Source organism: Lepisosteus platostomus, chromosome 9, assembly GCF_059453375.1.
Source record: "Lepisosteus platostomus isolate fLepPlt1 chromosome 9, fLepPlt1.hap1, whole genome shotgun sequence".
In the NCBI taxonomy this organism is placed as follows: Eukaryota; Metazoa; Chordata; class Actinopteri; order Semionotiformes; family Lepisosteidae; genus Lepisosteus; species Lepisosteus platostomus.
In genome coordinates, this window is record NC_142619.1 from 60405430 (window position 1) to 60430095 (window position 24666).

At 46.2% G+C, this 24666-nt stretch overlaps 1 protein-coding gene across 1 annotated transcript in view; it reads right to left on the reverse strand.

The window, feature by feature from the left end:
• Nucleotides 1–1926: 1926 nt before the first annotated feature.
• The window catches only part of gnptab (N-acetylglucosamine-1-phosphate transferase subunits alpha and beta), a 36556-nt gene continuing 13816 nt past the window's right edge, over nucleotides 1927–24666 (reverse strand). The window contains exons 8-21 of the mRNA XM_088645939.1: nucleotides 17951–18112; nucleotides 17326–17505; nucleotides 16623–16793; nucleotides 15841–15964; nucleotides 15054–15269; nucleotides 12371–13479; nucleotides 11384–11583; nucleotides 10794–11013; nucleotides 9883–9996; nucleotides 9535–9620; nucleotides 8569–8667; nucleotides 7765–7932; nucleotides 4657–4747; nucleotides 1927–3787 (exon numbers count right to left, since the gene is read on the reverse strand). Coding sequence (XP_088502065.1) covers nucleotides 3719–3787; nucleotides 4657–4747; nucleotides 7765–7932; nucleotides 8569–8667; nucleotides 9535–9620; nucleotides 9883–9996; nucleotides 10794–11013; nucleotides 11384–11583; nucleotides 12371–13479; nucleotides 15054–15269; nucleotides 15841–15964; nucleotides 16623–16793; nucleotides 17326–17505; nucleotides 17951–18112 — 3009 coding nt within the window. The 3' untranslated portion in view covers nucleotides 1927–3718. The remainder of the gene's footprint in view (nucleotides 3788–4656; nucleotides 4748–7764; nucleotides 7933–8568; nucleotides 8668–9534; nucleotides 9621–9882; nucleotides 9997–10793; nucleotides 11014–11383; nucleotides 11584–12370; nucleotides 13480–15053; nucleotides 15270–15840; nucleotides 15965–16622; nucleotides 16794–17325; nucleotides 17506–17950; nucleotides 18113–24666) is intronic.

Genomic DNA, 24666 nt, shown 5'->3' on the forward strand with positions numbered 1-24666 from the left:
TCTTAAGGGACTAGTGTGTACTTTAGTGATTTCCTGTTTCGCTAGGGTATAAAAATAAAGAAACGCGCAGAAACACCTTTTGTCCATCAGCATGGGGAAGGTCAAAGAACCAACATAGGTACATTGTAATAAATGACCAGAGTATGACTTGCTTATGAAATAGTTGCATACAGAAGAGGAGATAAACCTTGAAAATAGTGATCAGCAAAACACATTGTAAAAGGGACCGCAGTAAGAAAAGAATGAAGGTTTGTGCATATTTTTTAAAAGTTGCACAACATTCAAGAGGAACAAGTTACATGCTAAACAGGTAGTAAAAGGTTTTGAGAAGACTGCTTTCATTGTGTGTACTGCAAGGTGTCAGTCACTCTTACATAATGCTCTTTTAGCAGCACAGAGACAGTTAACATGCAATGAAAACGGGATCTTTACAGACCTGAGTAATGGTGTGTTGAAAGAGTGAAAAGCAGAAGAAGTAGTTTCAGTTACTCTAGCTGTTGAGGTCGGTCTCCACCGAATGAATTGCAAGGTTCTGAGGTAATGGCTTTCAAACTTCCCTGTTCACTCAATGTCTCAATACAGGACTTTGGTGATGCGCATTCAGCCCATGGCTGTTACCGACACAGGCGCAGGGGCGGTCTCTGAGCTCCGGGACACGGTGGTGAAAAGTAGCTGTGCACACTGCAGCGTGCCCCGTTTACACACAAGGACACACGCAGGCTGATCGCACACGTCCCACGACAGTCACGCCAACCAGCTGCATGGGGCACTTTGAGAATGTGCTTGTCCATGGTTTGTGTTCAAGAGGCAAACCACCAATAACTTCCTTAATGGTAGATTAGCCCGAGCTCAAACACGCTAAACAATTAAAATAATAATAAGCTTAATTTTATATAGTGCCTATGAAAAGTGGCTTCTCAAAGTGCTTTACAGGAAGGAAGAAAAAAGCACACAATTTGAGGAGACAGCAGAATTACAGCTACAATAAGGGTTTGGAATACAGCTGGAAAGCAAAGGGCAGACAGTACTCATTAAATAGAGAAGGTTCTTCTATTCCCACATTAATCATCTCCTGCACAAGTCAGTCTTCAGAAATACTAAATAAGAATAAACTTAAAAATTCAAACACTCCGTACACTAATCAATACACAAGCATCTTGGTTTGGTGTGTACTGGATGGATTTCAATTAATTGAGTTGCGTTTCAATTGTTTGGTTAAATGTCTGCAGAAAAACACCTCTCCGTGGACTCTCCAGTACTGTTCTGGTTGTCTTACTTTTAACAGTCACTATAACAAGCGAACAAGCAGACTCAAGTCACACGGCCACATTTGGAGTTTTATCATGAAAATTCAACTCGGCTCTTCAAGATGCTATGAGCACCTGGTATTAACTTACTTGAGCACATTGGGAGCTCATGTTTTACGCAGAGTAATTAGCATTGTACCTGCAAATTCAGTTTTTCACCTTACCGACACAGGCGCCTTTCAGGAGCCAGTGAGAGTTAATGCAGACATAATCACGAGCACATCAGCCAAAGTTATGGCAAACTCAATCTTCCATTTGCTACAGAAAACATTTCAGGTTTATTGTATTCAAGTCCATCTTATATGAGAGCTATGAATTTACTACTGCAGCTGTGCTGTGATGGAAATGCACTTAAGCCTTTTGAAAGGTTTCATGTAGGTTTCTTATACTGTAGCTGTAGATATGACCATTTTTGTAAAAAAAATATCTGAGCTGCTATAAATCATACTGTGTTACAACTGATATTTCACCAGCTTTTATCTTGTTAAAAAATAAATATTTTCCCTGTACCGTTTTTAGATGATTGTACAGGTTACACACATACTGTACATTACTATAATACCTGTTTTCCTACTAACTACTGGAAAACAATCTGAAAATGAAAAAAAGGATGTCTGGCTTTTTGTTTGTAATTTCACAACAAAACCTTTAATTTCACAAGAGCCATTCAAGCCTTCACAACTCCGTCCTGTCCACACAGCCCCAATACTGCAACGGTGAGGCATTCCACTGAAGGTATGTTTCTAAAGGTCTCATGCATGTAAATGTTAATGAATTTTAAAAATATTTGCACAACCATGCAGAGGGGACACTTATATAAACTAACATTACCAGGACTGCTAACCCCAGTTGGTTGATAACTGTTTTCCTGTAGACTGCACTTGTGGGAAATGCATGGATATAATCAGGATGCATTTATTTTTTTTAATGTTGTAAAATCTGTCTGATCATGACACAGAAATAGCAGGCATGTGACTAAGTACTGGATCATGAAAGTCAAAGAGCAGCGCTGTGGTCATCAGAATACAGGAATACTAGAAGGATCATCAGTGTACTAAAATAATCACAAGGACTCACTTAGTTTCATTCATTATCCAGGGAGGTTCTGAAAGATGGATTCTAGAGATTTTTTATCTAGAGTTATCAGCTAAAGGGGTGTCCAGTCCTGGTTCTGAAAAATTGGGGTGTCTGCCAGCTGTCACTTGACCAAAATCAGTTTGTTTCAGCTGTGCTCGAACCGGTTTAAAGGCTTCTCTTTCATTTATGAGAAAGTACACTGGAAATGAAAATTCACATTTATTTTTTATGATCACCCATCTCTTTCATCCAAGCAATTCCAAATCAGTTCTGCCTGGCCTATAAAATAAAATAGGATTCAAAACTTGAAGTTGCTGTAAGCTGGAAGGATAGTCCTTTTTTTAATCAGGAAATTAACTTAAAAGAAAAGCCATTTACATCTTCAAAATGTCTCCTTAAGCCTTGTTCCATAAAGTTAACTGTACAAAAACGTACACTATGCACATTTAAGGGAAACCGTCTTGGCTGATGTGGAGGTATCGTAAAAGTCTTCAAGTACAATTTTTAAAAATCTCTTCTGTACAAAACATCGATCATAGTTCCCAACCCTACCATTTGTAGTCCTTGAGTGCTCTGCGACAAACGGACCAGCTAATACTACCGCACATGTAGAGACCTAAACCCCCTGCCCAGATGACAATGAGCACCCACACTGCTCCAAAGCACTTCCAGTGGGTTCGACCACTGCAGAACAGGCACTTCTTGTGTAGACGGACACGACTTGCGCGCCAGCAAAGCACGGACACCTCTAACGCTGCCCCCCGCCTGCACGCTGAAAACACGCACACTGGACGGGATGACATCGCTGTTAACGGCTTCTAATTATGAACATGGCCATTTAACTTCATCAGCGCTGTAAACCTTCCGTCGTAGCCCAATTTACTGAAACGCGCCGAGATTAGGTTTTAAAATTGCATTCACCCAGGGAGCCCGATTTCAAAGCAGCGATTCAAAAGCCCTGCTGGCTTGAGAGAAATGGCGGGGAACAGCCTGTCCACGGACTAACCCCCCAGGGGGGCTCGAGTTTCCAGAGTTATGACCCCTTGGCAGCTCCCTGCTTTCACTCCAGCTGCCTCTGCTCAGAGCAGACCCCCCCCTCTCGGAGCTGGATGAAATGTCAGCCATCCCAACCCACACCAGCGGAGCCGGCAGGCACTGCCAATCAAGGGAGGGAGCGTCGGAGAGTCCTCGCCGGGGGGGGTGCGAGGTGCCACAGCGAGACGCACTTCGAACCGGCAGCCCTTCAGGACGCTACTTCTCCTTGTCCGCTCTGGGGGAGCCATGTCCCGCTGGCACACCTCAGGGGGGGTGAAGGTAGACGGGACGGGCGCGCCCTACACCCGCTCAGGATTGAGATCCTTGGTCCTCCGTCTGGGCAGCAGCTTGCGCTTCAGTACGATCAGCTGGAAATGGCGAAACACTTTAGAGTTCAGATTCACTGCCAGACTAAGCGGTAAAAACACAAGCTTCCAGAAACTAGTTTGGGGAAAAATGCATGCTCCGATTCCAGTTTATATATGATTAAAGAGCTAACTAAATCTATTAATCTGCTGCCCACCCACTATAACCTTCTTTGTAGAGCTCACCATTCTTTTCAGTATTTTGCATCGCTGGAAGTCACCAGAGTGAGTTTACAGCCCCACACCTTGGCTTGGAATACAGACTTGTAAAAAACTCAGGAAACAACCCGACCAGAGATTCACGGGTCTTTCCCAGGGCACTCTTTCAGAGATACTGCCATTAGGAGTGAGTGTTTCTATTTACAAACTACACAATTAAAGGGATAATTTTAGTGGGGTCAGACTGTTCCAAGACCAGAGTGGAATTGTGTCAGGACGATGGGGTTCATATTCCTGCTCTTACAAACAGTGGGATCTCCAACGATCAAGTAGTCAGGACTGTGGCTGATCCAAAGGACCTCTTGTTCACTGGTTGGTAAGTGTGAACCACGGGCAATAGTGCCATCTACTGGTCCTCCATCATCATTTACAGGAACGTTTCATGAATTCCTCTGTAATGTCAGGCCTAGGACTAATATGAACTGTTACAGCACTGTTGTATCATACAGAAAAGTTCTGTACCATACAGAAGAAATTCCTTCTTTACTGAATAAATATGAACTAACCCATTGCCATAAGTCTCTCAGTGAAGGTTACAATGGCTATATCTGGGGATCCGTGGACAGCAGAAGCTGTCTAGTGTGCCAAGCCTCACAGACTAACCAAATACCTCCTGTCTTAAAGAGCTTTTCAGTATGATAAGGGTAACTCACCTGTTCTGCAAAAAATGAGATAACTGTGAACACAACTAGGGTCACCAGAACACAGTGAGTCCAAAACTTCAGCTTATCTCTGTACACTCTCCTGGGGAGAAATGAACAAACAGGTGTCAACTTTACATCTTACAGTAGAACAATGTTGAGTCACACAGAATCCATGCAGAGTGACAGCAAACCTCCAATTTCATGCTAGTTATTACACACAAGAAAAACAAACCCATTTGCACAAATGCAGAAATGAGACATTTTAATATAAATCGGAGGGATTCACAGAACCCTACATCACAGTTCTAGCTAATTTCTTCTGCGCTATAACCACAGCAATTTTCAGCAGTGTGGCAGGTAACCTAGAAATTCTGTACAACTGAAAGGAGTCGTACTTAATTGCAATTCTGCTGTGATCTAAAAGACCTCTCTGAAAAAACAAAATCGGATGTTCACTGGTTTTTAGTACAGCTCTGCTTTTTGACACATTCCCCACAACATGGTGGAGCTTTTCTGATTTTCACAGTTGCTCAACTAGCTCAGTAATACTGACTGAGGTATCCCAGGATGGAGACAGAAAACACCTTGAAATTTATCAACAACAAAAAATCAGATAATGCTGAGACTATGATGACGGTAATGTAAGAGTTCAAATGCAAGAGTCTGAATTGTCAGATAATTGTAAATGTAAGATTTCTGGATTACACCTAAGAAGGCACATTTGTAACTGGTGCAAAACTGAACTGCTTCTACAGACTCCCTTTCAGCTCTTTGCAGACACAACCTCCTTGGTGAAACAGGCAGTAACTCCACCTGCTGCCTCGGTGACCTGTGACTAGCTTTCTAGCTAACCAGGAAGCGTTTTCCCTTGAAAGGAGTCCAGCCAAACAAGTAGACTCTTCCTACAGGAATTCAATTCCATACGTGGCCCCTGTGGAACAAATTAATACAACTCCCCTACAATCCTCACCAATACAATCACCACAATGCATCGGAGGGTCATGAAACACTTGGTGAGGAAGAAAGATGCCGACAGAACAAGTCCGATATGGTCACTTGCAGCCAACAACTCTGCATTGGAAAGTGCAGAACTGACAAACTTCACCGCCAGTGTAATGTGAAAATGAGCTTCCATGAGAAAGTAAGGATGCCAACAGCTATTCAGATTTTAATTAACTTCCTCCATCTTTTATCTGTCAATTTTAACATTTTATTTTAAAGGTCTGAAAAAACCTTAAAGAAGTTGAATCTCCTGTGTGTCGTGACTGGTCACAGAGCCATCTAGTGGACATATTGAGAAGGACAACTCCATGGGGCCTGATGATACACATCTTCAGCAAGTCAGGATAATATCGCACACGGTTAAGACTTTAGACATGTATTATTGTTTAATGCTTCATCTTTGGGATCTTGAACTGTCCACTCAAGACTTGCACTCTTTCAGTGCCCCAGTATAGTGATGGGGACACTACACTGTAAACAGGCACCGTTCTTCGGATGAGACGTAAAACCGAGGTCCTGACTCTCTGTGGTCATTAAAAATCCCGGAGCGTTTCTCGAAAAGAGTAGGGGTGTAACCCCGGAGTCCTGGCCAAATTTCCCCCTGGCCTTTACCAATCATGGCCTCCTAATAATCCCCATCTCTGAACTGGCTTCATTACTCTGCTCTCCTCCCATCCTGGCACAGGCACACCGAGTTTATACAGCAATTTAAGGGCATTTAATACATTATCTTGAGGTCCTTTTGTGTACAACCGTGACATTGTAACCCTATATTAGAAAAAAATACTGTACTGGTTATACTTACAGCTTGTTTGACAGGTTCCTTGGTTGATATTTTATAGCAGTAATGGATTTATTGACAAATTCTCACAAGTCTACAACAACTACTATTCAAATTGATACAACTATTATTTTCATGCTGAATAGAGTACAGCTAAGCAATAATCTCTTGGGTTGACCACCACCACAGAAAAAGGAAAGATCAAAAGAGTCTGCATTTTGACAAGCATTTACAATCAGGGCCTATATAATGCATCTTCAAATTTATTATGCTCATTGAAAATAAAAAAGTCTGGGTCTGAGACTGGGTGCTCAGTAGATCTATGTTCACATGTCACTGCTATGATGATATACTGACTATCGGACTACAACAAGGCAGATGGGAAAACGACAGCGCTCTCTCCTAAAGAAAGAAGAGCTCTCTTCCCACTGTTGCCTCAGATACTGGCAACAGTCCAGCACTGAGAGAAGATCCTGCCAGTTCACAGCACATATTTTATCTGCTCGGGGGTGCTGACAGGAAGGGGCATTCGTTATCCTCCTATAACAACAGTGCAGGCCTGCATGCAACTGGCCTTAATAAATCAGGAGGAGGACAGTGAGTGTACAAAGGTTTGGATAGGAAAAAGTGTCTCATCTTCTGTTCTCATTACTGCCAGAAATTCATACTGCGTCTATCAATAGAAATGAAGTGCAGGGAAACACTGACAGCATTCAATTTTCCAAGAAGGAACCCCAGTGTGTTCATATACAAAGACAAAAAAAGAAAGCAAAAGGTATCCGACTATAAATGGAGTTAAAATTACCACACACGAGAAAAGAGTACTTGCCACAGCCCTGCAGCTGTAACATCTGTGTTCCGCATTATTTAATGGAGAGGAATGCACAGAATCTACATAGAAGTGCATTTAAAACAAAGAAATGGTACTTCTTTACACAAAGAGTTGTGGGAGTGTGGAACAAGCAACCCAGTCATGCTGTTGAAGCCGTTGGCCTAGTTTCTTTCAAGGAACAGCTGAGTGAGATCCTGGGGTTAATTAGGTACTAATTATAAAAGGGAAATGGTCTCCACTCATTTGTAATGGAGTGACCAGATTTTAATGTGGATTTTGTTAACAAGCCTGTGTGTCAGCTTGGAGACGCTTTGTTTTCATTTATAACCATTGTTTTATAACAGTATATATATTATATAGCAATATAAACAGCGGGATTTCAGTTTGAAAAACAGAATAAATGGGTCTCCAAAGGTGGTGTTGCTGGCACTCACAGGCCCTGGAGTGAATGAAGATGCGTCATGTATCTGGTGCGGCCCGCGGGCCCTGTCTCGCTCCGTACCATTCACGCAGCTCGCGCATGTGCAGGAAGCGGTTGCGGTACTCTCGCGGCAGCTCGAACTGGGAGGGGACGGGGAACATCGACTCGTAGAAGTCCCGCAGGACCGCCTTCACCGTGGGGGCGTCCTTGTGGCCGTGGTCGATGTTGTCGTTCAGGCAGACGAACTTCCTGCAAGAGCGCAATGGCGGGCCGCGTTACAGAGCAACCAGGCGCCCGGAACGGACCGGCGGCTCCACCGGAGCTTATTTCAGAGAGCAAAAGACGCTTCCTTTTCTTCTCCATGTCTCTACACGTGAGCCTTACGGCATCACCCGCCAATTTCACTCATAAGAGTCAACAAAACGAACTGCGCTTCCAGCTCTTGCACAACGACAAGAGATCCCACTCTGGGCAAACAGACTCCACTCGGCGGTTTGGGACAGACTACTGAAGTGCCCGCATCAGCAAGCCAGTGACATTCTCACTGAAAGAACACAAAAAGGGCTTGAAGGAACTTCTATCTATCCAGTAGGGAGCTGCGTCAGCTGCGTAGACTGCGCAGAAACAGGTAAAGGTTCATTTGATAGATGTCGCACCTGAAGAAGGCTCTACAGCTGAAACATTGCGTCTCTTTTCCATTCAGCAATGGGATGAACCTTGATGTGTTCTTTTATCTACTAGGACGACGTGATGGATATATTGTAATTTAGGACTACACAAATCCTCAGTCACACCTACAATACGAGTCTCTAACCTTAGCAAGAGCCACACACTTCAGTGCTGAAGGGAAAGGGAAAAGGCAGCTGTCAAAGCCAACATCTTTACCTGGGGTTTTTCCTGATATCATCCAGCTGGCCAACCACATGCGACACATTCGTTCTCACCATTTTGAAGGCAATTTCATCTTCGCCCATGATTTCAAACCTTTTCAGTAGAAACGAGAATGCTTGTTAACACCTAGAAGTGCAGTGTGTTAAAAATACATTCTTGAAGCTGAATTGAGGCTCTCACACGTCATGAACTTAATTAAAAAAAAAATAATCAGAAAAAATAACAGACGACAAAGATAAGAAAAAGAAACAATATGAAATAACGCATAAACTGAGGAAGTATAATAACTAAAATATTGATATAAAATCAGGCTGCAACTCAGACAAGTGATCTGGTGCCGTTTCTTTCAGTACTTTAAACACACGTAACAGGATTTCCAAATGAATTGTATATCTCCCTGGAAGCCAATGCGGAGATGCCAACACAGGAGTCATAAGTGCTCTATCTTGTGCTCTAGCAAGGACCCCAGCAGTTGAATTCAGTAAGGCTGTAGCTGTAATCACTTATAAGTCCAGAAAGGAGAGCCTTATCCAATCTGGATGAAGCTAAAGCATGAGCTACATAATCTGCACTGGGAAAAGAGAGAGAAGATCTAAAGTTTGCAATATTACTTCAATAAAAAACATCTCTATTAGGCAACTCAGAAACATAAGAATAAAATAAACACCTAGTTTCTTTTATATTTCAAATTAGGTGTTAAGTCATCCACGTTTATTTGTGACATGGTTTTGATGAACACCTCCATCTTCTGAAAATTGATTAGCAGATTTCTTTACAAAATGTTTTCTTCACCTCAGCTCACCTTTATGAAACACCAAAACAACAAAGATTATTTTAAATAAAGATGCAAGCCGCATGAAGAGATGCAGAACAGCTGTTAGAAAGCTCAAACTGAGCTCAATGCGAACAGATCTAGTCTTCACTATTCTATGCTCTGCCAGTGCCTTGCCAAGGACGTACTTGTATTTGTTCTGTTCTCTGTAGGCCTTGTGGATACGGTCTGTGATCGGCTTGCAGTTGATGACCAAATCTTTGGTCACGGGAGGCTGAAAAGACAAAAAAAAGACATGAAAGTAAACACTCTTGAAACAGTGCACTCGTTTAAGTCTTTTATTTAGAAAACAATGTACAGAGCAGGCCAGTTCAACAGTCCAGCAGTGCGCACAGCTTGACCCCAAGATATCTGCAATTCTTCCATTGAGCTGGACAGCCAGAAGCAAGCGATAAAATCCACCTTCTAAAGGCTTGAACAACTCTCACTTCCTGCCGTTTGCACTGGGATGAACACTATCAGAAACAGGCTCTTACCATGCTGGGATCATAATATGCCTCTTGCGTGGGGTTGATCGTGTCGATGTGGGTGACATTCAAGGGCAGCGACTTTGAACAGTTTATCAGCGTCTGCTCCAGTCCTGTTAAATCCTGCGTAGACAGTGACGATCAGTTCAGCTCTGACAAAGATCAGACGGACAAGGCTAATGCACAGCCTGACTGAGAATTTAATACCGTTACTGTGTAGATGCACAACGATATTTTACAACATGCAAAACACCTATGAGCATCAAAGGTGAGTAACTTTAGACAACAAAACAGCAAGTATTTTTCAAACAAACGTCCTAAGAATTAGCCTTTAAATATCTAAACAATAAATACAGAATATTTGTGTTAAAATTTTACACTTTAATTTTTGGTTAAACTGGTAAATCATTATGTCAAAACCTGGATACGTCCTCTAGTTCCTCCCTGTCATGCTGTCACCCTTCACATGGGGACGCTGCTCCTGAAGCACTAATCTTCTGATAACGGGACCGACCATCCATCTCTAACCACCTTCTCCAGTACAGCGTCACGGGGGCCCTGGAGCCTGTCCCGGCAAGGCAGGATATGTCCTGAATGGGACGCCAGTCCACCGCAGGGCAGACAGACACAGACACACACTCACACCAGGGCCACATGTCCCAGAAGCCAATTAACCTGCCAGCATGTCTTTGGACTGCGGGAGGAAACCCATGCAAACATGGTGAGAACGAACAAACTCCCCGCAGACAGCACCCCAGGAGCTGAACCCAGGGGCCCAGCAATGCGAGGTGGCAATGTTCTCCTGGGCAGAACCGCGTACTGGCAGCTCACTCGGACCGCACTGCCTTCTCGGCTTTACCAAAACCTTCGGTCCCCTAGCCTCTCGTGCAGGGCCATCGGCGCCGGAAGGGAGGGGTCACCTGAAGGCTGAGCGGGAGCTCGTGGATCCTGGTGGCCAGCGTGCGGATCTCCCGGTCCGACAGCACCCCGGAGCTGTCCGTGTCCACTTCGTCGAAGACGCGGGAGATGTTGAGCTGCTGCACCGCGCTCATCAGGTAGTAGAAGTAGGAGAAGGCGAACTGCATGTCCTGGGAGTGCCGCACCTTGTGGGACGAAGTCTTGTCAAACTCTTTGGGAAACCTGTCGTACGCAGAGGCCTCAGCATCAGAAGAGTCGACAGCCACAGACTTTCAGCTCTCATTCACTGGCTGCACAACGATGAGACTGACGCACAACCAGACGCAACAAGACACACAGGAGATGCAGAAACAGATTCGATGACAAAGCACTGGATCTGAATAGCAGCTGCTGGCGGGCCTATGCAAGTGCTTTTCGAGCCTAAAATAAAATTCTCTGTGATGAACTGAAAGACCTGACGTTTTTTTCTTCATTTTGGATGACTCTTTTTTAAAATCTAACCTTATTTGATAACCTAGTTAAATTCGGGCTTTAAGGGTCAGGAGATTGAGCGGACACTTTTAAAGCACAGCAAGCACCACGCTGGCCTCACATGTCCTGCAGCTCCTGCATGACGAGCCGGTCGATCATGTGTGGCATGTGGGCGGGGACCTTCCGCGACGTGAAGCCGAACTGGCCGTTCAGGAGCCTGTTCACGTAGCGCAGGGAGTCCGCGAACGTGTCTCGCAGCTTCCTGCCGACAGCTCTCACGTCCGTTTGATAATCCAGCTCCTTCCTCAGCCTCTCTTCTTCCTGAAGAGCACAGCAGCAGGGCACTCACAACGCAGTACGAACTGAGAATTCAGCTGCCTCCCTTATTATTACAATGCAACACCAAATATCTAATGCGAGTTTTATATTCAGCGGTTCACACATTATTCTTGTGTCATTTTTTACAGTTTTCACATTCTCAGCATAACACATGCACAGAAGGCACCAAATATACCAAGTAAAGAAAACTACAACAAGACTAAATGTCCCACAGGCAAGTTACAAATTAGCGGAGATGTCTATCTACGGGTTGGGTGCAACTTTGCAGAGATAATTCTTCCTGCTGCCATGCATTGTTTTGCATGTCTGCAGTGACCATGCTTGCAGCTCTTCGGTCACAACTTCAACTGAGAACTCAATGGAGATGAGATGATACACAGGATGAAAAAGTTAATAAGGGTAATAATATACTGTAGATAAGTTTCAAAAGGCGAATAAGAACAGTACAGGCGGCTGAAAGCAGAGAAATAATTTCAAAAACCAGATCAGAGGGGCAAATCCACTGCTCAATCTATCTTAAAAACAAATGTCCTTTTCTCTATATAAAACCTATGCAAAGCAGATTTCCTTCCTCTATTAGCCCACCTATCTACTTAAAACAACTATCATAGCTGTGGGCAAAGCCGTGATTCTCACGACACGAAGTCAGTACAAGGCACGATTTCAACAGGTCCTGAAAACAAAACCCAAGAGGTACCGCGACCGCCTCCGAGTTCCAGCTCTCTCTCAGCAATTGAAGACTTTGGCTACAATGAGATCGGTCACTCACTTCCAAGAGGTCCTGGAAATATTTCCTCTTCTCCCAGGGGAGGAAGCCCCTGCCGCTGACCGAGTACTGCTGGAGTCTCCGGCCCAGAGGAACCCCCCCGTGCAGCTCCCTTTCCGGGTCCCTCTCTCTGGGGCTCGCCTTCTCCATCTGCGTTTCTTCCGGATCCTTCGCCCTTGGGACACCTCCCACCAGGGAACTCAGTATTCGGGAGGGGGCCAGGTCTTGGGCTGCAGCTGGCAGAGCCTTGGCTCGAGGCCGGTTCTGATCCGCCTCACGGAGCGGCTGATCATCCATCTGAACTCGGACGGGAGGAGAGGTCAGCTGGGTCTTGCGCTCTGGAGCTGGTAGATGGGGCGGCACCTTCTCCTTCTCCTTCTCCGAATGTTCACCTCCAAAGTCTCTGTAAGGTCTGTGGGGATCCACACCTTCCTGGGACTTCACCTGCACTGGTTTCCCAACGTTGCTGCCATTATGACTTTGATCGCGTCCTCTGGCCCAGGCTGATACCCTAAAGGGCTCCAGGAGAGCAGCTTTGGTGAGGTTATAGCCTTTAAGAGTGAGATCTCCTTTCTCCAGCTTTTCCTCTAGCTTCTGCAGCTCACTCTGCACATCAGCAGGCAGTAAGGACGCATCCAGCACTGGCACCTCAATGGCATCCTCGGTGTCCGCCGGGGGCCTTCTGTGAATTCTAGGCCCTTGCTTGTCTGTGGGCACGTCTTCAAAAGAGACCTCTGGCTCCAGCGGGGAAGCAGTGGCTTTGACGTCCCTCCCATCATCCTTCTGAGCCTGGGTCACATTGGACTTCTGGACCTCCCGGGTGTCCACGTCCACTGTGATGGTCATTTTGAATTCCTGGTCGCCCTCGCCCTGGAAGGTGAAGTTGTACTGGATGGTGGTGGCGTTCATGCCGCCGTGCAGCAGCAGATGCATGGTCTTCCACTTGTTGGCCACGGACGTGTGACGCACGATGGGGTCGTCGCAGACGAAGGCCTCGGAGATTCTCTTGGCGATCCCCTCGAAGCTGAAGTAAGGCTTGGTCTCCCCCTGCGGAATGGAGTAGTGGGTCTTGTTCCGCAGCAGGGTTACTTTGTACAGCTGGCCGAAGTGATCTGAAAGAAAAAAACACAACTACACATAACCAACCCACGACAACTCTGACAGCATCTACAGTAAGTTGTTTGTGATGTTTTAGTGACTGTAGCTAACCCAATATACAGAGCTAAAATTCCTAACATCGTCACACAATGACTGTCAGAAACATCAAAGAAGAGGATGACTTTAAATGGAAACGCTTAAGTCCACTTTCCGCAATTTATCAAAGAAGTAGTTATAGGAACTCCCTCATGCGGTAGTACAACTTACTTAAAAACTGCAGAAAAGCGTTCGGTAGAGCTTAGCAATGAATGTTCAAAAACAAAGCATTTCACCTAAAAAGAACACAGGTGAAATGAGTCCAAGCAAGGTGTTTGGTGCTTGATCATTCAGGTCGTCCTAATGAAACTGCATGTAGTTTTCACCAACATCGACACATCAGTCAATGAACTTCAACAGACAGAGTCAATCGAGCTATTCACAAGCCTGGAACAAAAAAAAAAAACTCACGGAAAAGCATCTCGGGATCGTCTAACTCTAAGCGAAACATCAGAACTATTGTACATTAAGAAATCTACAAACTGACTACAAACGTTGTCAATTGCAGAAAATTGCCCTCAATCAGCAAAGACTCCTACAAGCTGTGTAAAAGATGGTGCTTCAGGATAAAGCTTGAATTGAATTGATGGTTGATAGAATGGTTGAACCTTCACTCCGAAAACTCCAATATGAACGAGGGTTCAGGTGGGCTCAGAACACAATCAAACAAAAGACTTCACAGGAAATACAGCAGGAAGCCTATCCTCTAAAGAGCTGTAATTTAATGAATGCATCTCCCTTCTATTGTCCCTCTCTTTGGAGCTTGCTTCCTCCTTTCATGTTTCTACAGGACACTTCAGCTTCGGGACACCTCTCACATCTCAGTGTTATGGGGGGAGATGGAGGGGCTTTATGGCTGCAGCCTGCAGCCATGCCTACCCCCAAGCACAGCACTTACACAAACACCTCCAGAATATGCAAGACTAACAGCAGTACCAGCAACAGCCTGGCCCTCGTCTACCGGCTCGAATCCCTATTCCACCAACAGCCAAGTGAGACACAGACACACCTTCCATGCAAGCGCTTAGCTGGCTACCCAAAATATCAAAACATCCCCAGGAATCACTCCCCACGTGCATGTGACAGCCATTTGTTTACCAAAAGTTTATCCTGATAACAAAGAAGGCTTTACAATCCAGCACCAGCGGCCTCAGCTCAGACCAGCAGGGACAACCCTCTTCTTTGTACAAAACGAAATCCCGCCATTACAGTGCGCGCTGATCAACCACACCGCCGATAATATAAAAGCAAAATAATCTCAATAGCTAACTGTGTTGGGTTAAACATGAAATGGTCCTTTCAGCTTGATCCATCCGGATGTTGTTTAGAGGATCAGAAAGCAGATCATGGACAGGAGGTTTAGACCGTGATTTAAGACGTGTATGACAAAGACCTGTTTCTGTTTGAAATAAGCCAGATGTGTCACCAATACAGACAGATAAACCAACACGGTCTGAAGAAAGAAAGGAAAGAGTTCAACCTGAACACTCACCTTGCCCACAGTCGCCAACATCGAAGCCGCAGGACAGCACGTTGCAGGCCTGGTCACAAAACTTATCTGCTAGCCAGGAGTTGGCGCAGCCCTGATTGCAGTAGGAGACGCCTCCGATGCCCCCTAAGCCACCCGCAAAGTTCCAGGCCTGCCCGTGGCCGCCCGCCGCCCCCGCTCCGCCCCCTGCTGCTCCAAACCGACTGCTCCCCGTCGCCCCTGCGGAGACCACACAGCACAAACACCAATTCAGGGTGGACAAGCAAAGGAAGCCGATCTGCCCATCTCGCCCATCTTATTAGTTAGCAGCTGGCTGATCCAAGTATCTCAGCCGGCCGCGTCTTGAAAGAAACGAAGGTCACACAAAACGTTACTCAAACCCGAGGTAACGTGTCATTCAGCTGCAGGTCTAGTCCTGCTGCCTCGTGTTTGAGAACCCTAAACACATGGGCTTTGTTTCTCTCAGGATTCAGGATCTTTTTGAAAGAAGCACGAGCCTGCCAGACGGTTTTTTGTCTTCTGGCAGTTCCGTACCTGAAGCTGGCACTTTTAACAGCGCGGAGGCCTCAGCGTCAGAAGGGATGAAGGGTTCTCCTAATAATAATCGGTTAAATTCCTGCGTGCAATGAAAGCCAGGCATTCAGACACGAATAAAAGCAGAAAGATTGAGCCACCCTTATAAAGCCCATGACTCTCTGGCTTTGCCAACCGAGACCCAGAGAGAGGCACTGTGCTGTAATCCCCTCCCGATTTACTTCTATCTAAAGAGCCAGACCCGAACGCTGCATACCCAGACAGTCTCCCCCGTCCCAGTCGCAGGCAGAGTTATTGCAGGCCTTGTCACAGTATCCATCCCTGATCCAGGAGCCGGGGCAGCCCTCCGCACAGTTAGGGACAGGCCAGGTGAGGTACACCTTCAGACACAGGGGGGTTAGAGGACAGAGCCGCCGCGCTGCCGACACAAGCTCACAATGTAAGTGCTCTTCATAATAAAACAGATGCCTGCATTTCTATCACTGCAAGAACAGAAACAAACTAAACAGCCATGGTTTTCTCCTGAACCCACCCCAGCTTGAGGGAAGACATTCAACTCAAAACTGAAGAACTGTTTTCCCAACCAACAGCGTGCGTCAGGCTGTCAGGGTGGAAATGGAATGGAATTCACATTTAGACCCACGTATGCGACCGACAAAAAAAAAAAGCAAAGCACTGCTGCCCGTCATTCATAGGATTTCAGCGTCCTGGCCAAATTTCCCATCGGCTTTTATCAATCATGGCCTCCTAACAATCCCCCTCTCTGAACTGGCTCCATCACTCTGCTCTCCTCCCCACTGAGAGCTGGTGTGTGGGGAGTGTACTGGTGCACTCTCCTCTCCTCCCCACTGAGAGCTGGTGTGTGGGGAGTGGACTGGTGCATCATCCAGGTGGGGCTGCACACTGGTGGTGGTGGAGGGGATCCCCATTACCTGTAAAGCGCTTTGAGTGGAGTGTCCAGAAAAGCGCTATATAAGTGTAAGCAATTATTAATTCGTATTATTATTATTTCAGCCCTCCACCCCGGGGTGCCCCTACTTTCTGTCCCTTGGAGTGACTGTAGAAGTCGTCCGGCCACACGTCCTTTCCAAACATGACGTCGTCGTTCAGGTAGATGAACTTCTGCGACAGCCCCGGGATCCGGTGGATGTGACTTTCGATAGCAGGGGAGCTGAAGGTGGGCAAGTGGCTGTCGTTGAGGAAAATCTCCTGCAGACGACAGAAGGTGAACTAAGACCCTAAGGGGTAAAATCGAAAGATGATACTAGGGAAAAAACTACAGGCAAGATGGGGAAAAAGGTGCAGGTGCCGTACAGTGCACTTTCTCGAGCTCCCCATTGCTACAATCCACTTCTGAATGCACACGACAGCAGTAGCAGACACACAAGTGGAGCCTTCTAGGTGCATCTGGGTCTCCAGCCAGACAGGTCCTGGAGAACTGAAGCAGCTCGCTTCGCTCTGGGCGAGAGCTAAGCAGGGGTGACTCGTGCACAGCGAAGGAATGTACTGTAGCTCAAGCAGTCTGCTCCCTATGAAATGAAATGAAGCTCCCCTCGCTTCTTATCAGGGGCAAGCAAGCTAAAAAAAAAGATCAGTATTTATGTCCCCACAGATCTTTAATACATTACAATGCACCTTCAATGTACCACCCTGCCATGCTGCCATTAACCTGAATGTCCACCTCCACACATCAGCACTCCGGAGCTGGAGAAGGGAATCGGGCCTGGTTTGGCTACGGTACCTTATGTGTCACAATGGTCACTCTGGGATTGTCCAGGTTCAGCCAGGAGGGGATCTGCCCGTTGGTCACGATGAAGATGTGCCGGACCCAGGGGGCGTGCTTCTCCACAGACCTCAGGGAGTAGCGCAGCTCCTCGTTGTCCTCAAAGCGACTGGCTGACACGTCCTCATCTTGCTTGGACTGAGGAGGCAGAGTGGTACAGAATCACAGCCAGCCATGCGCAGCCCCCAGTGTAGATCACACACACCGATACATACTGTACTTACAGAACCAGGGTCAGTACTACTCAACTATGAATTGGCTATGAACTGGTAGCTGGTGTGTGGTGAGTGTTCTGGCCCACTATGCCTACCGTCGCATCATCCAGGTGGGGCTGCACACTGGTGGTGGTGGAGTGGATCCCCATTACCTGTAAAGCGCTTTGAGTGGAGTTTCCAGAAAAGCGCTATAGAAGTGTAACCAATTATCATCATCACCAACTGTGGAAACTACAGGATGCGACCCACACAAGCGAGACTCTTCTGGCAGGGCACAACTTCAAGGACAGAGGGGATTGAAAGGGGACCTGAAAAGGCACTAGCAATTCTCCAGAAGTAACAAAGAAACGCAGAAGCCCGGCCGGTACCTGGCTGATGATGCTGAGATCCCAGAACAGGTATGCCAGACTGACCGTGAGCTCCTTCCCATCTACGGTCAAGTTCTTCCTGGCTTGCTGAGTCAGCTCCGAGAAATCCTTCGGACTGTTCAAATGGAGAAGGGCGATGCTGGCTTCGGAATATAGCTGTAGCTGTAAGAAACCAATAAAAAAAACTCCATTGCAACTCCACGTTGCATTCCTAAATGTGGGTTAACTACATACTACCCACAGTTCTCCCTCAACACTGCAGCTTTATTACAGAACCTCGCTCTGTATTGCGTTCAGAGTGCAGAGTGATCCCTTCAGCCTTTTAGATGAGCCTGCTGGGGTTTTCATCGGCTAATGCTGCTGAGGAATATCAGCCCTGAGAGAACAAAGCTTCTGTAAATATTTTATGTATGACCTACCTTTACGCGAAATTCAAGGACACAGGGCTCCAAAACATGGCAATATGGAGGGAAAGTTAAAATATCGCAAACTGAACTCAAGGCCTGTCCGGGCTCTTAATGTATGGCCGTGTGTTTTGATTGGTTTTGGGCCGCCAGAACCCCACACCAGGAATTTATTGCTTTCCGATACTGGATAGCCGGACAGACAGGCCATTCGCAAAGCCTACAGGACTGGGACTACATTTTAAGTGACAGAACACACGGGTTACCATTGTTCAGAAACGACTGAATAAAGAAAAGAAACCAGTCCAACTGGGAGCCTCACACCCGAAAAAGGCCCAACAGCTGAAACTTTGCGTTTCTTATTTCCGGGAAAAGCCCGTTGATGTAACAGGAGAACCTCCAGCTGCCAAACATACGGCAAGGAAGCACCACGACCAGCCAAACAAGAAAGCCGAGGAAAGGGTTTGCTGCATCATGAAGAGACGCTTTGCTCAAAACGACATCACAGAAATCCTGCTTTTTTTCCCCTTCTTACCACTGCCCTTGAGGATAGCAACTCCTACACTGATGAATCTGGAAACATGGCAGCAGCCTCTCTTCATAATCGTCTAATAGCAGCACGGCCAGTTCAGAATGTGTGGTGGGATCAAGCGCTGGCATCTGAAAAGCGTGCCATGAGCTCACTTGCACGTCTGACACGAGGCACAGCGCACACTCTACCGCTCCTTGAAGGAAGCGCTGCATAGTCCGTGTCGTCCAAAGGGTGCTATTTCTGTCAGCCCTGTGATGGAGGGAGAGGGCTCCTGGAAAATGAGAGTGATGCCCATTCCATTTTTGAAAACGCATTCTTACCACAGCCTCTATTTTTACTGCTGAGACAATGCTTGAATTATAGCCCCCCTCATATTAATATACATTCTAAAACCACTGGCTTCAGTGCATGGAGGTCTGTCTTTGACTTTGGCAGCAGCTTGGGTGGTACACCTGGAAGCCTTCTGCTGAAGGCAAAGGAAGATTCATTCTTAAGCACCGTGCATATAAAAAAAAAATGCTTTAAAAAATTGCCCATGCATAATATAAATTATATATCTGGTTATGTGCAAACGTTTGGGCAGGTGAAACTATATGTTTCAGTGAATCTCTGAGTGAAAGCAAGTTGACAACCTCTCTGTGGTAGAGACTTCAACATAACATCTTTCTAAAAATTTTACCGTTTGCTGATTTTAACAGATTGAAAAAAAATTAATGTGACCGTGGCATTTGAAATAAATTGGGCACTCTTCTAGTTGAGTCCTGACTACTTCTGTGTTTTTGCCCCAAAACCTGATTGACTCGTTAGGCCTTGAATAAAGTCAAGTGAAGACAACTGCAGTGTTGAACAAATATTCTGACCCTTCTAACCTTTCGGTTCATGACTGTTGTTCTGCCTTCTTTCAACAAACATGGGCTGCTGTTAGAAGCTGTCTGAGGGCTTCAAAAAGATAATTCACTCTTACAAGCAGGGGAAGGCTATAAAAAGAACTCTAAATGCTTTCAGCTTGCAATTTCAACTGTCAGAAACATCATTAAAAAAATTGAAGTTAAAGGAAACCATTGAAGTCAAGGCAAGATCTGGAAGACCCAGAAAAATCTGACAGAACCGCTTGAAAATTGCCCAGATCTGTAAGACAGAACCCACAGATCACTGCAAAGGACTTGCAGAAAAGTTTAGCTAAGACTGGAGTCTTGTCCACAGGTCCACAGTAATGCATTGCTTACATCATAATCTACATGGGAGAATTGTCAAAAGGAAACCTTTCGTACAACCTCGACATTTGAAGTATGTAAAACAAAACCTTGATAAGCTGGAAAACTTTTTGGAACATACTGCTGTGCACTGAAACTAAAAATTTCTGAACTTTCTGACCATAACCACAGACAATAAATGTGGTGAATAACGGGTGAAGCTTAAAAAAAGAAACATATTTGCCAACTGTTAAGCATGGGGGTGGATCCATTATGCTTTGGGGTTGCGTGGCAGCCAGTGGCACGGAAACATCGTGTGGGTGGAAGGAAGAATAGATTCAACTAAACATTAACACATCCTAGAAGCTAATGTCCCAGAGTCAGCGTAGAAACTGAAGCTGAAAAGAGGATGGATATTTCAGCTACACAACAATCCAAAATAGACCTCAAAATCAACCATGAAGTTCTTACAGGAACGAAACATTAGGGTTTTGCAACGGCCTTCACAGCCACCAGACTGGAATACTGCTGAAACTCCGCGGGGAGGTCTCACACATGCAGTCCCTGCAAGACGACCTAAGAATATTTCTGAGCTAGAAGAGTTCTGCAAGGAAGAGTGGGGAAAAAAACCCAAGAGCAAGAACAGATGGACTCTTGGCTGGCTACAATTTGGAAAAGTTTTGGAAACTGTGATTTCTAGCAAAGGAGGTGTTACTAAGTGCTGACTGACAGGGTGCCCTAACTTTTGCACATGCCATATTCACTATTTTATTATTATTATTTTAAAAGTCTCCAAAACTGTAAATAAATACTTATTATGCATTAAAATTTGCAAAAAGACGTCATTTTTAGGCTTGCATCTGAACATAGAGGTTGTGAACTTCTTTTCACTGAAACACACAGTTTGACCTGGGGCGCCTGCACTCTTGCACACAGGTGTATATAAATAGGCAGGGCAGAGGGTCCCCACGCCCCGCGGCCCCGTAGTATCTGCATGAACACAGGCGTCGTCTGCAGCAGGGCACCCAGGAGCCGGCCCACGGCTATTTCAGTCTCCACAGGTTTCCGTCAAAGTCAAACGGTGCCGCTGTCAGATACTAAATCAAAGCTGCAGCGACTCGGACTTCAGTTGAACCCACGGGGGGGTGGGCTGGGATACAGGCTAACGTCTCCCTTCACGCTGAGTGGCTCCTGCTGATGGCGATGCTGAGCGCTTTGTCACAACACAACTCCGCCGGGTCAGGACACAGAGACCACGGAGACAGAACAGGCTACCTACCAAAGAGACCCAAACACAGCGCTTGTGTCCCCGAGACAATGTAGGGAAACAATCAAAAAAGGCAAACAAAATGTACAACAAAATTATGAAAACACAAGCGCAGTTTAAAGGAGTTTATTAAAACTGAGAAATATACTATTAAGTATTTGGAATAATGTGTGCAATTTTGGCCAGGACATTACAGAAAAAATATTGCTGCCCTGGATTCAGTCCAGAGAAGAGTGGAAGAGTCCAGCTCTTAATGGACTGCACTACACTGACGGGCTGAAGACAATCTTTTTAGTCTTGACCAGAGATGACTACGACAGAACCTAATCCAATAACTCAAAATCCTCCAAAGATATTCACAGAGGCAACACAGAGACCTCTTCAGAATGAAAAGTGAAATATGAGCCAGAGGATCTAAGTTCAGACTATGAGGACGTATGTTTATAATTCTTTATCCAAAGGATTGTGGGAGTATGGAAGAAGCTACTCAGACATGTTATTGAAGCCAGTACCCAGCTTCTTTCAAGAAAAAGCTGGATGAGATCCTTATAAAGCATTAATTACCTGGTAACTACCAAACAGGCCAGGTGGTCCAAATGGCTTCTTCTTGCTCAGGACCTTTCCTTTCATTCCCTTTACTGACCAAGATAAGTGCCTTCTGGAGGCTTGACAAACTGATTATAACTGTTAAACCACTGAAAAATACAGTTCAGGAAGATTCATCCAGCGCCTATAAGCAAAAACACAAGTAAAGAATTGAGCAGAGACTATCCCAGCAAGCTAGCCTAACTGAATACTTTGAAGAGCAAATTCAAAATCTGCCCAGGAGGGTCCCATGCCTGCTGTGGGGGAGATGTTTTCAGAAAGCCCAGAGGAAGCGAAGGCAGATGACAGCATGCAAAGCCAATACAATGGAGTCAACATTACAGTCAGTGCAACGCGGGCTATAAATACCGGCCCCATGGCACAGCCCTGACCCTCACCACTTCATAGAAACAGCCAGTGAGCACCAGGAAGCAGTGAAAGAGGAGAAGCCTGGCTATTGTTCAGCGGGAGAGCCCACGCTGCCCTGCCCTGCCACTGGGGAAGGCATTTCGGCACCAAGGTCACAGATCATCCTGCAGCTCGCCCTTCATCATCGTGCACTTCGTCATTAGACACCACGACAGAAAAACACAACTGCTGCATTGCAGGGTTATTAACAGACCTGCGCCAGCCTCGAGAGAAAGGTCTATAAACTCTCCTTTATATTACTGGAAAGGTGTCTCCTAAAGATCTGGGCAATTTAACCATGATCAATTAAATAGGTGATTGGTTACATTAAGTGATTTAGAGATCATCTGGAACAAAAATCAGGAGCCCCTTAAGCTGCCTTAATTGAACACTTGTCTTGAGTAATTGACTGATAAATTACAAATAACCCTAACTTTAAAGAGGCCTATGATGCTAATAATGAGATCCTGCTCTCCAGGATTAGGGCTGAAGTCTCCTGGGGTAAGAGGGAAATGCAGTTTTAATAAACCTACAGATGTGTGATTAGCGCAGCAGCAGAGTGATTTCTGCAGACTGCACCGACCAGCTGAAACGACCTGGTATAATCTAGACTCTTGCTCAAGGAGCCAGTGATACTACAGGTGCAGACTAATACAGCGAGTGTCACCGACGTCTAGTTCAACAACGACACCGCACCGCTAGGCAGAAGCAATGGCTCTTGCCTGTACGAGATGTGTGAAGAACTGGGGAAGTACAGGTTTCCTGCTGGTCAAATCTGTTGACATCATGAAAGGACAGCAAACCCTCCTCACACCTTTGCTTCTCGTAGCGTTTTTTAAAACGACCATATTCACGTGACATCCCAACAGCTGACCAGACGGAGCCGGAGCTCCACAGAACAGCGCTCGAACCAGCGCCAGTCTTTCTGCCCTGCGAGCGCCACCCCTTCCTGCGGGGTTCGGCCTCGGAGGGGTGGCAGGCCGGTCACAGATCCCGCGCGCCGGATGAGCTTGGCCTCAGACTGACACCTTGTCAGAGCAGCGGACTAGCAGACCGCTAACTCCCGCGGAGACGGCGCGAGGGGGAGGGCGGGATAACCACGCCAACCTTCCTTTGTGCGGCCCTGGCAAGGGGCCACGAACAACAACTGTTCTAAAGTTAAAGAGAGCGCACCGGGCTCGGGTTTCCCTCTAATACCCTGCTATTATCACATGACAGTCCCAGGAGACAGGGCCCTACACTCTGAGCCCGCACAGGCCTATCTGGGCCGAGGGACAAAGCTCATTATGACTAAAGACACCAGACACTGGGCATGACTGTCATTTTATCGCAGTTGTACACCTCTGCACAGGCCTCACCCCGGGGGCTCCGCGCCCTCACCTGGGTGCTGCTCACTCTCCGTGCCAATAATCCGAATCGCCCCGAAGATCACCTGCGCGCGACACAGAACAAACTGCAGGCTGAGACTGAGGACTTGGACTGAACGAGGGCCGCGGCTCAGACAGGAATCCGGGTTTGACATGCACTTCAGCGAAACCGCCATGAAACGCAATGATGCCTTTTTGTGGCAAAAGGAACAGATTTTATCTGAGATTAAATAAATCCACTGCAAGACGGCAAGACTTTTAAAGTCTGCTCGTGTCAACTACAAGGTGTGCACAAACACTCCTGGGGTGCCTGATAGCGACACTTATTCACTCAAATAAAATCACACTTGGGCTCAACTGCTTGACTGGTTCTTTTTCAAATTTGGGATGGGCAATCCTGAAATGCAATCTAGAGAATTGAGACTGCCAAAGAGAACCAAAGACTGTAAATCCATTCCTTTTCTCACCACGTTACCAACACAGGGTCGCGGGGCAGCTGGAGGCTGGGGCATACTGCCCAGAGGTTTTAACTGGTTTCTCAATCCCACCATTTTTATCAGAACAGAAAACCTTGAATGATAACTTTATTAGAAGGAAAAAAATAGCAAAGAAAAAACACTTTCAGTTTCTACAAAGCCTATCCCTCAGCAAATCAACGTGACAGGAAATTGGATAGCAGAATTTTGTTTTTGGTCACCACTGTAGTCAAGGCTTTCCCCCATCAGTGAGACGCGCTTCTAGTTTTTGTTGCAATCCAGCTCTGCATGACCTCACTGAGACTCCCATACAGACCTGACTGGCCTGCTACCCCCTTTTCGCAAGGCTCTTGTACAGAGGCCTGTACAGAACCTGCAGAGCTAAGGGAGGGACCTGGGGGCGAAGTCATTCCACTACACCCCCTTCAGAGGGCGCCTACATCCACTTCAAACGCTGGGGCGCCACCTAGTGACAACCTAGAGG